This window comes from Anolis sagrei, chromosome 4, assembly GCF_037176765.1.
Source record: "Anolis sagrei isolate rAnoSag1 chromosome 4, rAnoSag1.mat, whole genome shotgun sequence".
Classification (NCBI taxonomy): domain Eukaryota; kingdom Metazoa; phylum Chordata; class Lepidosauria; order Squamata; family Dactyloidae; genus Anolis; species Anolis sagrei.
The window spans coordinates 31,287,943-31,300,342 of record NC_090024.1 but is presented as its reverse complement, the minus strand read 5'-3'; the positions used below and the strand labels follow the sequence as shown (position 1 = coordinate 31,300,342).

General features: G+C 40.9%; 1 protein-coding gene across 3 annotated transcripts in view; it reads left to right on the top strand.

Annotated features, from left to right (window-relative positions):
• The window catches only part of VPS13B (vacuolar protein sorting 13 homolog B), a 382,845-nt gene that overhangs the window by 363,379 nt on the left and 7,066 nt on the right, over positions 1 to 12,400 (top strand). For all 3 annotated transcript variants that reach the window (XM_060775658.2, XM_067467340.1, XM_067467339.1), the window contains exons 57-59: positions 756 to 932; positions 3,100 to 3,270; positions 12,048 to 12,224. In XM_060775658.2, the coding sequence (XP_060631641.2) occupies positions 756 to 932; positions 3,100 to 3,270; positions 12,048 to 12,224 (525 nt within the window). The remainder of the gene's footprint in view (positions 1 to 755; positions 933 to 3,099; positions 3,271 to 12,047; positions 12,225 to 12,400) is intronic.

Below are 12,400 nucleotides of genomic sequence, written 5' to 3'. Positions count from 1 at the left end.
AATTTTATGCAGGGAAGCCAATCCAAGGAATCCTCCAGCCTCATCCCCTTGTGGGCAACTCATCTGGGATCCTCCCTCTGAGTAACCTAATCAGCATGCAAATGCCATTTCTGTTTACATGACTGTGCTGAGCAAAAAGCCATTTATCTAGCTATAACAAGAAAGTGATCAGCGCAGAGCTGTTGGGCTGGATTAAAATAATTCCTTACGCACTTGTCAAAAACCTGCATCCCCTTCCCCGACACCCCATCAAGCAGCTGACCTTCACACTCCCCCAAGGCTATGCACTGTATCACTGTAAACTAGCTGTCAGGAGCCTTTCGCTGAGAGAATGTGAAATAACAAAGTTGCTTTGCAAGATGTAAAGCCTCCTAAGCAAAAATAAGCCCCTGCTCCTATTACTCCGAGCCATTTGAACGTGGCGTCCATCTCTCTGCACACAGTTTTACCAGAAATACGGGAGGCTTATGGAAGGAAGTCATTTCAAAGCTATTTGTGTTTTTGCCAAAGGGATTTATTTGATTTAGAAAGCAGGAGCGATTGCCATTTCTGAATCTGTAGTGGATGAGCTATTTCCCGTGTTTTTCTCAAAGGAAGTACATGATGTGATAAACTTTTCGTGTAAAAATGACACAAGGGAGCAAGAAAGTAGAAATGTTTCTCTTCCCTTTAAAGAAGGAACACCAAACCACTACTGGTGTTTCTGTGATTTCAGTGAGCCTAAATGTTTTGTTCTCGCCTCTCTTGCATTGTAGGATGGGTGGTTGGATCTCTAGAAATTCTCGGCAGCCCAGCCAGTTTGGTAAGAAGCATAGGCAATGGGATAGCGGACTTCTTCAGGCTTCCCTATGAAGGGCTCACCCGAGGTCCTGGTGCCTTTGTGAGCGGAGTCTCCAGAGGAACAACGTCGTTTGTGAAGCACATCTCCAAAGGTAGATATCCCAGCCAACCACCAAGGATTGAAAGGAAGGCACTCACACTTTTAGAGGGATTTATCGCCCTTGACTTTGTTCTAACTGGTTTAAATGCATGCTAGGTGGGTAACAAAACAAATGTACCTGCAGTGCTTTAAAAAAACAAATTACTCCTTTAATAATAGTATCGTGATTTACACTTTTCTGCATAGTCACTTTGACATGCAGTAACTAAGCAGAGATATTTCTGTTGTACCTCAGAAATCCTACACCACATTGCCTCATCATCTGTAGTCTTTTTTTAAAAAAATAGGCACTGTTCTTAGATATTTCTGAACATGTTTTTGAAGCAAGTAATACATCTGGATGCCCCTGGACTTGAACACAGACATAGTGCCATCTTGTGGCTCCAAAGCACTGCTGCAAAATGAAGAAGATCTGAAGAAGGAAAAATGTTTTGCCAATATTTTCAGGAGTGCAAGTGATCCTTGCATAAGTTCGTTTTCTGAATCTGCCCTTCCACTGCCTTTTTTCCAATGACATTCCTGTATGGTTTGGGATTACCCGGTGAATTATTGATAGAGGGTTTGATAAATTAGTTACAGCATGAGAAATTAGGCTGAAGGGCTGTGTTAAATATATACTGTCCATCAATTCCACCGATCCTTTAAAGTTAGAGGGATAGGATGGCATTTTGTCTTGCGGTGACAAACTCATAACCAAGTTACAGATCTGTAGCTGTTTCATATTCAGTAAGACTACGCAGCTGTATTATAACACTTCATAAATGCCCCTAAAAGCCCACCTTAATATCTAGCAGCCACATTGGATAAAATAAGTCTTTTCAACTCTAAATTGAGATACAAAGAGTAGGACATTTCCGGCCCCTCCTTCCAGCAAATGAGGCTGGGACAATCAGAAGCAGACCTACATTACAATTCCTTATTACTGCCCCGTTCATTGGTAGGGGGCAGTGAGAAACATCCTCACCAAACATTGTTTGGTGATTATGTCTGATAGCTGGTGAGTTCGTCTTGTGAAGGACTCATGCCGGGAGAGGTTAAGTAGCTGGTGCAGAATATAGTTATTTCTATATCATGAGTATGATTTTGTTAGACAGAATTTTGTGCCATATATAAGTCAAAAAGCAACCACCAACAACTGAGTCAACTTATTATGGAGTCAGTTTGAGTACTGTAGGCTCCCTGGTAGTACAGCAGGTTAAACCACTGAGCTGCTGAACTTGCTGACCAAAAGGTTGATGGTTCAAATCCAGGGAGTGGGGTAAGCTCCCGCTGTTAGGCCCAGCTTCTGCCAATCTAGCAGTTCGAAAACATGCAGATGTGAGTAGATCAATAAGTACCGCTTCTGCGGGAAGGTAATGGCGCTCCATGCAGTCTTGCTGGCCACATGACCTTGAAGGTGTCTACAGACAACACCAGATCTTCAGCTTAGAAATGGAGAGGAGCGCCACCCTCCAGAGTTGGACACGACTAGACTTAATGTCAGGGGAAACTTTTACCTTTATCTTATGAGTACTGTACCTTAATTCTTCTCAAAAAAGAAACCATCCCCTTATCTGTGTGTTGAGTGGCAAAAGGCAAGAACTTAATCCACCCCAGGGAAACCAAAAAGAATCATGATCACACTCTACTTTCTCCACTGTGGCACTGCATCGGAGATTTTTGAATGCTTGCAATTGGAAAATTGTGCAGCTGGTCCCTAAGGTGGTCCTTTTCCCTCTCTGCGGAATGTCTCTCCTCCACATATCCATAGGTTGTATCAAAATCCATATTTTTGACCCCCTAAACCTGCTCTCACCATGTACATGAATATTTAAAATAGGCTCCTTCTTTGGAAGCTTTTAAACAGAGGCTGAATGGCCATCTGTCAAGGGTGATTTGAATATAATATTCCTGCTTCTTGGCAGGGGGTTGGACTGGATGGCCCATGAGGTCTCTTCCAACTCTTTGATTCTATGATTCTAAATAAAGGAGTTCAATCCTACATTTGGTAAAATTACTTTTTATGGCCTATAGCCCATGCTTTCCCCCTCCCACCCACCCCTAATCCAACATTGTCAGTGGAAGACTTTCAGAAGTCTCCCCAAAAGAGGAATGTATCCTGGTATCTGTACCTTCAGTATAACTAAAATATTAATTTGATCATTTAACTTTGCATCTAGGTACACTGACATCAATTACCAATCTGGCAACAAGCCTGGCTCGGAATATGGATCGCCTGTCCCTGGATGAGGAGCATTACAATCGGCAAGAGGAATGGAGGCGGCAGCTTCCCGAGAACCTGGGAGAAGGGCTGCGCCAGGGTCTCTCTCGACTGGGCATCAGCTTATTAGGTAACCATGTCTGATTTCCTGATCAGAAACTTTGGGGAATGAAATCCAAAACTGAATTGCAAACCGCATATTTACATTTTGCGCCGTTCATTTGGAGATTTGGTTTTTGTAGATGTGATTTCTAGGTTCTTATTTTCTATTACCAATTTCAGTTTATCAGGGTGAGGGGATTGTTACATGAGTGACAGAGGCAAGAGGATTGTGGGCTGTGGCATAGAGTGCAATCTGTGCTGAGCAAACTGCAATCCTTTCACTGCTATTATCTCTTCTACTTCTTCTATTTGGCAACCACTGACATGTATGTTTTCAGCCTTTTCTCTGCCGTCATAGCCAACTGCAAAGGTTTTTTTTGACATAATGCACTTGTGTCAGTCCCATCACTGTCAAGTGCAGATAATAGAATCTCAGGAACAAATAGAAGAAAAAAGCAGAAACTGAATCTGTGGGGAGCAGTATCAAATGTGGGGCAACCTTTCCTTTGGGGGAAGAGTATAAGGAATAACTGGGGGGAAAGAGTGTAAGGAAGTCCCTGAAAAGTCTTCAGATCCTGCACCTTGTGAAGTCCCATCACTTCTGCTAGTGGATGGACATTGCCACCAACAGGCATTTTTCTCTCATCTTTATTCACTTGCAACAATAACTGCATGCCATTACCTCAACCGGATATGGAATGGAAGTTCAGGAAGAATTTTCAGATAGTTGACAGTGTGGAGGAAGAGGCATTTCTCACGTGGTAACTTCAGAATGAACTTAGGAACATTGGCTCAGAGCCAGTTTGACTTACAAACTTCTAGGGAGGCTATATTTTGCTATATAGGCTTGCACGCTCTACTTAAGCGTCTTGTAAATTAAGTCACATGGTAGTCCCACTTATATTCCTCCCCATACTGACTACATATGTTAAGTCCGACCTTGTCATAGTCCAACAATGGCGTGTACTGCAAAGACTGACAGAATACATATGAGAATCTGTAAAACAGTAAATAATTAAATATGAGATCTGTGTCATCACTGCTAAGCAGGTTTCGACATTTATTGACAAAAATTTAAATGTGAGTGGTATTTAACGCATTTAGTGAAGAAATGTAGTATATAAAACAGGCTAGACGGCTGTTTTTATCTTTAACATTAATTATGGGATTTTTGGACTCTATATTTTTATTTCATTTATATATCTAAGAATGAAAAAGTGTTTGGAACATGTTTCTTTGTAAACAAAATACCGTATATACTTGAGTATAAGCCTGGTTTTTCAGCACATTTTTTAATGCTGGAAAAGCCCCCCTTGGCTTATACTCGAGTGAGGGTCCTGGAGGGAAGGCATGGGGCTGAAAGAAGCCCTTTGAAGGGCTTCTACCAATTGGGTGCCTCCTCCCCTTTCAGCACAGCAACCCAGCTGGATCTCTGTGCCGAGAGAGGAGAGGAAGGCGCGTGGCCTCTCAGCACAGCAACCGAGCTGGGTTGCTGTGCCAAGAGGAGAGAAACTGTATGCCTCAATTAATGTAATTTTATTGGTATCTATTTTTATTATGAAATTAACCGGTAGCTACTGCATTTCCCACTCTTGGATTATACTCGAGTCAATACATTTCCCCAGTTTTCTGTGGTAAAATTAGTTGCCTCGTCTTATATTCGGGTCAGCTTATACTCAAACATATATGGTAAATAGAGACAGCTGTTCCTTTTTTTTCCTTTTCATAAATTACAGGAAAACTCCTTGAACTTGATTATTTCCTTTGTATCATAGATAATCTAGATGCTTTTTTTGTTTACAAACCACTTGAGTGTAGTTCCAGTGTCAAGTAAACTTCTATGAAAACTATTTCTCCAGCAATAACACCCATAGCACACCAGCATTATGCTTTAAGTAAGCAGACATAAAAGGTTAGAAGAGGCTCACTTGAAAAGATTTGTTCTGTTTTGTGTTCCTAGTTGCTGTTTGTTTATAGTTTATCCTAGGGGTTAAACTATACATTGTACAGCCTTCAGTCGGCCATCAAAAATGTCCTTCTATTCTCCCTCCCTCTGGAAACCAGTGTTGATTCAGAGCACCAAGTAACTTTTTTGACATTATATTAGGAAGCTTCTCATTTCAATGATAGACTCATCTTTTGATAGGTGTGTGGTTATGTATTATTTTGTATATTATTTATTATTTTGTGTCAAAAGCAGTGCATACATAAAAATAGAAGAAGCACAAGCAGCTAAATAAGTTTTTATCAAAACCAGGCAACAGTGAACACATTGTCTGTAGCTTTAAATCATTCTTCCTCTGTACATAAGGCAGGGCATTGTGGACAAGCATACAAGTGCGGAATTGTTTGTTCTGCTCCACAGTCACACAAGGGGGGGATTCTTTTAGGTAGTGAAGTTATTGGGAATTATTTCATGGATAAATAACAAGTTCAGGTCCAGCTTGGCCCTACAGTGGGATGACATCTGCTTCAAGAAGTACTAGATGAGAGTAAAGGGGAAAATTGTATTTGAATGGGGCATCAAGACATACCCATATACAGTGCTAGGTAGAAAATACCTTGGAAGTAAAAGAAGACAATAAAAGAAAATATTAGCAATCCTGGTGGAAAACTGGAAAGCTAAAAACCAAAGTCTTCCGTGAAATTCTCACATGGAAATAAATATCACTGAATCGAGCGGAACAACTTTAAGAGCAACAAGTATGTATTCGTTAAGTATTAGCATGAGTGTGTGCAGAATTCTCAACAGAAAAAAATAAATCAAACGAAATGTCATTGTGGTTTTTAAGCAGTATTGTTTCTGGTTTGGCTGTAAAAGGAGGGAGCAGTGGCCACAAGGGAGGAATTGTGGTATGTGATTAATATATGTATATCCACAATGTCCAACATTTAAATAGTGCCTCTGAATTCCACACAAGACAGAACTCCATGGAAAAGATCTCCAGCAGTTCTAGCAATCATTCTAAGTTGCTTTGGATGGTAGAAATTTTACTGTTGTTAAATTCTCATTACTTCTAATTTGGATGGACTATTTAATTATTCTGTTTAATTATTCATGTTGGAGCCCCCGGTGGCACAATGGGTTAAACCCTTGTGCTGGCAGTACTGGAGACCAACAGGTCAGAGGTTTGAATCCGAGGAGAGCGCAGATGAGCTCCCTCTGTAAGCTCCAGCTCCCCATGCGGGGACATGAGAAAAGCCTCCCACAAGGATGATAAAACATCAAAACATCTGGACGTCCCCTGGGCAGCGTCCTTGCAGACAGTCAATTCTCTCACACAGAAGTGGCTTGCAGTTTCTCAAGTTGCTCCTGACATGAAAAAAAAAATTCATGTTGTACGAGATACCCTTAAAAACTTTCATGATTATGATTCTTTGATTTTGCTGGAGGCGAAGACATGCATGAGAACAGTAGAACCTTTATATTGCAGGAGTTTATAGATTGTGGTAGGAATCTGAAGATACCTTTTATAGTCAAACATAAGATTTTTTTTTTTGCTCTGAGTTGTTCTCTTTCCTCAAGATACAGTTTAAGCAGTGAGGAACTTGTTCCATAATTTTGGTTTACAAATACTTTGAGTCCCCATGGGGAGAAGGGCAGAGTACAAATAAAGTAAATAAAACAAATATCGTATTGATTAAATATAATCTCAAATACATATGTACAAGTACATAGTGATGTGAATAAACAGATGCCTAGAATGTGTCTTACAAGTGAGGAGTTAGTAGACACAATGAATCATGAACACAAATTCTATGTCTTGAAGGTCTTATGTTTCATCCTGAACTATTCTTTAAATTGTTTAGCCACCAAAAACAGCACAGAATCCCAGGAATTGTGGTTTCAAGAGGGGGAAGATCTTTAGCAGTAGCACTTTCTTAGAAACCAAGTTTCTTTGGGGGGTAATAACAGCATAGTAATAATACACTAAGCATGTTACTCTACAGAGAACCTCTCTTGGAAATGTGAGAGGGAAAAAGGTACATTTCTACACATGTGGTGGAATTGTAAACGGATCCAAAACTTCTGGATACAAATCCACAGATCAATTGAGAAAATACTAGAAGTTAAATTTGATCCAAGACCGGAAATATTAGTATTAGGGCTCCACAATCTCAAATTGGACAAAAATGAAGATAGAATACTTTTTTATTTAACAACAGCTGCTAGAATGGTCATAGCAAGAATGTGGAAAAACAAAGAAGTTCCTTCATTGGAACTCTGGATTGACAAGATATTCGATATAATAAACATGGACATCCTGACACAGAGAATTTCCCAAAGTCATAGGAAACCTCAAAAAACCAATTGGAACTCAGTACTAAAATTCATAAAAGAGGAAAACAAAGGGTTGCACATAGTAGAAATATAACAACATTCCAAGAAAATGATTAATGGTTAAAGAAAAATCAAGGGTTTAAATGCCCGGAGCAAATAACAACAATGATTCTTTTTATAAATACTCAGAAAGTCAGCCATAAGGCGTAGGATATAATTTAATAATTTATTGAGAATACATTATAGGAATATATATATATATATATATATATATATATATATATATATACACATATATATACATAAATATAAAAGTCAGATTTAATACGCAAACCCAAATATGTTCGCACCACGCCGGATAAACCTGGAAGTACCAACCTCCCCCCTGTTATCCCCCCCCCCGACCACCAGCCCTTCCCCCAACCTGTGAAACACTTCCTTTCCTTTCCTAACTCCCCTTCCCCCTTCGCACCCCCCCTCCCTCTCTTTGTAACCTACCCCTCCAAACCCACTACCTGTTTTTAACAATGTACATGTTTATGAAAATCAATAAAAATATTTTTTTTAAAAAGAAACCAAGTTTCTTTGGGGGGTAATAACAGCATAGTAATAATACACTAAGCATGTTACTCTACAGAGAACCTCTTCTATCTGTAGAAATGATCCACAGATGTTGCATGGGCTTTCGGAGTTCCAACTCCATGGATCTAGAAAACACTCAGATTCAGAATCATCCTCCTCCACATAGTGAACTATTATTTAAATAGTGGAGGTTGGGGAAAGCCATAATGGAGTGGGCAGAGCTAGCACATTTCCTTCATCTGTTGAGTAAAACAAGTCTCGTGAATGATTGAACAGGGATAGTGTTCTAGGTTTGTCATTCGAACATGGCTTTATTGCTCCTCCTGGATCTCCTCTTCCTTGCTCTTAAGTATCCAATTGGTCCAGTGTCACATCTCTGCAGCAGTGACATTACCAAAGCTATTGAAGCCATCCTTTTGATGACAGATCTATTCAGATAAAGGGAGATGTTCCACTGATGTAGAAGGAGACATGATAGGTGAGATCATTTGCTAACTGGTCATAAACATAGCAGTAGCTCTGTTTCCAGTATGGCCTGTCACATGAGTATCTGCCTTCGCCAGCTTCTTTCCACCAAGTTTCCTAACAGAAAAGAAGAGTATGGAGTGCACAGGAAGCATTTATTAGCACACAATAACATTGCTCAAGTGTGTTGCAGAAAAGAACCTACTAGTTCCAACATTAAAGAAGGTTTAAAATGTTTAATGGGGTAATAATGTCTGAGCAGTCTCAAAGAATGACCAAAAGAGATAGGATGAAAGAAGCCAGTAGGGTAACATAATACTGCCAGAGAAAAGCACAGAATATTTCGCTTTTCTCTTCTGGTGCTTTACTGATACGAAACTAAAGGAAAGAGGGAGCTTTTTGTTTTGCAACAAGGAGCTGCTTCAGGTTTCATTTAACTAGCAAAGTATAGGAAGGGTGAACTATTAATGAGGGGGGAGGAACGGAAAATACTCTTATGTCCTGACAGAATGGACAAGAATTTAATGCGTCTCAAGGTCAAGCTTGACATTACACTGCATATAACACAAACATGTTGCCCTGTAGACATGAGGGTGCTTCCCATTTTAGCCATTTCTCACCTAATGCTCTCCTCCATTCAGTCCAATTGCTTTCCTGGGAAATCCAATGTTTCTGAGAAATAACTACATGCCCAGTGAGAACAGTAATAAGTAATAAGTATTTCTAAAGTTTAAGAACATATTGTAATGTACCTTTTGAGAGCTAACACAATGCAGTGATTTGAGCATTGGGGTACAACTCAACCGGAGTTGAATCCTCACTGGGCCATGGATGACCTGGATTTCAGTAAGGCCTTCGACAAGGTCCCCCATGACCTTCTGGCAAGGAAACTAGTCCAATGTGGGCTAGGCAAAACTACAGTGAGGTGGATCTGTAATTGGTTAAGTGGACGAACACAGAGAGTGCTCACTAATGCTTCTTCTTCATCTTGGAAAGAAGTGACAAGTGGAGTGCCGCAGGGTTCCGTCCTGGGCCCGGTACTGTTCAACATCTTTATTAATGACTTAGATGAAGGGCTAGAAGGCATGATCATCAAGTTTGCAGATGACACCAAATTGGGAGGGATAGCCAATAGTCCAGAGGACAGGAGCAGAATTCAAAACGATCTTGACAGATTAGAGAGATGGGCCAAAACTAACAAAATGAAGTTCAACAGTGACAAATGCAAGATACTCCACTTTGGCAGAAAAAATGAAATGCAAAAATACAGAATGGGTGACACCTGGCTCGAGAGCAGTACGTGTGAAAAAGATCTTGGAGTCCTCGTGGACAACAAGTTAAACATGAGCCAACAATGTGATGTGGCGGCAAAAAAAACCAATGGGATTTTGGCCTGCATCAATAGGAGCATAGTGTCTAGATCTAAGGAAATAATGCTACCCCTCTATTTTGCTTTGGTTAGACAACATCTGGAATATTGTGTCCAATTCTGGGCACCACAATTCAAGAGAGATATTGACAAGCTGGAATGTGTCCAGAGGAGGGCGACTAAAATGATCAAGGGTCTGGAGAACAAGCCCTATGAGGAGCGGCTTAGGGAACTGGGCATGTTTAGCCTGAAGAAGAGAAGGCTGAGAGGAGATATGATAGCCATGTATAAATATGTGAGAGGAAGCCACAGGGAGGAGGGAGCAAGCTTGTTTTCTGCTTCCTTGGAGACTAGGACGCGGAACAATGGCTTCAAACTACAAGAGAGGAGATTCCATCTGAACATTAGGAAGAACTTCCTGACTGTGAGAGCCGTTCAGCAGTGGAACTCTCTGCCCTGGAGTGTGGTGGAGGCTCCTTCTTTGGAAGCTTTTAAGCAGAGGCTGGATGACCATTTGTCAGGGGTGATTTGAATGCAATATTCCTGCTTCTTGGCAGGGGGTTGGACTGGATGGCCCAGGAGGTCTCTTCCAACTCTTTGATTCTATGATTCTATGATTCTATGACCTTGGGTCAATCACAAACCCCCTTTGGACAAATGTTACTAAGAAAACCCTGTGACATGGCCTTAGAATTGCCATAGAAATTACTTGGAGGTACAAACTACAGGAAAGGAGATTCCACCTGAACATTAGGAAGAATTTCCTGACTGTGAGAGTTGTTCAGCAGTAGAAAACTCTGCCCCAGAGTGTGGTGGAGGCTCCTTCTTTGGAGGCTTTAAATCAGAGGCTGGATGGCCATCTGTCAGGGTTGTTTTGAATGCAATTTTCCTCCTCCTTGGCAGGGGGTTGGAGTTGATGGCCCACGAGGTCTCTTCCAACTCTGTGATTCTACATATGCAATATGCAACAACAGCAAATCTTTGTTTTATGCTCCAAAACACCAATGATTAGGTTGAGAGACGGTGGCGGGCATCTCTAATATGTCTAAAGGATAAAATGTTATGTCATTTGGACATAAGAAAGAGCACAATTCCCTGTGCTGTCCGCTTACTGTCTTCCGCATGAGACCTAATACACGTCCTTCCCTCTGCAGCTGCTTGGTCTCTGTTTTTCTATAAAGCTCCTGCAAAGAGGTCTGCAGGCTTCATCTGCCGATTTCCTCTGTGCTGAACAATGACCTTGAGCTCAGGCACTTCAGACTCAAATTGCCGTCACATAACACCTTGTCATTCTGTTCAATCATTGTCCTTTTAGTGATTTCCAAATAGCTTATCCATCAAAGTTACAACAACGAGAGACATCTCTCTGGTAAGTGGCTTGAGTAAACGGGAGATCAAAGAGAGATCCCACCTTACATACCTGTTTACATTTAGGAAGATTTAAACTGCAGTCCTCTGTTGATACTAAAAGCCAGAGGGGTCATTAAGGCACTTGTAAAAGTTTGACCCGTGCGCATTAAAGTAAAATATGGTTGTGTTCTCAAAGACAGTAACAAAAAGTCCCAAAGCCTAATTCTGCTAAGCTTAGCAATATATCAGAGGTTGCATTAGTTTATGAGCATTTCTAGCAAGAGAAGGGGATATTAAAATGATATATGAAATGCAGGCATTTTTTTTTCTTATGAAGTCAATCTTAGGCTTACATGAAAATTTCATTTCCATAGCAGCTAAAAGTCTCTCAATGCTGGCAGACATTTGTTACCATCTGAAGGACCTATATATACAAGTATTCCCAGTTCTACCACGACAACAAAGCTACTTCAAAAGAAAACATCTGAGAGAATAAATTGTGCTGTGAAGTCACAAAGTGTAAATGTTTATATGAAAAAGAAGCAGAAGGGGAACAAGCAGGAGAGAAAGGGAGGGGGACCCTTGTTCGAATGAAAGAAACTGGACTGTTGCTCATGTTTCACTGGTATTTCTTATTGTGGAATTTGGCAGATGGCAATCCCATTTTGCATCCAAACAAAACTTGTTTCAAAGCCACACTCCATGCTTCTTCTGTTCTGTTATTCTTCTGTAAAATGCTTGGGAACTCTCATTACAGGTGCAATTGCTGGGATTGTAGACCAGCCGATGCAGAACTTCCAGAAGACGTCAGAGGCCCAGGCATCTGCTGGACACAAGGCCAAAGGTGTTATCTCTGGAGTGGGGAAGGGCATTATGGGAGTTTTTGCCAAGCCCATTGGAGGAGCAGCTGAGCTAGTCTCACAGACTGGTTATGGTACGTTTTCATGAACCTGTAAATTCATCAGCCTCAGACTGACTTTAAGTTTTCAGTTTTAAAAAATGTTCATATGTTATGTCGTTGTTTATTCATTCAGTCGTTTCCGACTCGTGACCACATGGACCAGCCCATGCCAGAGCTCCCTGTTGGCTGTCACCACACCCAGCTCCTTC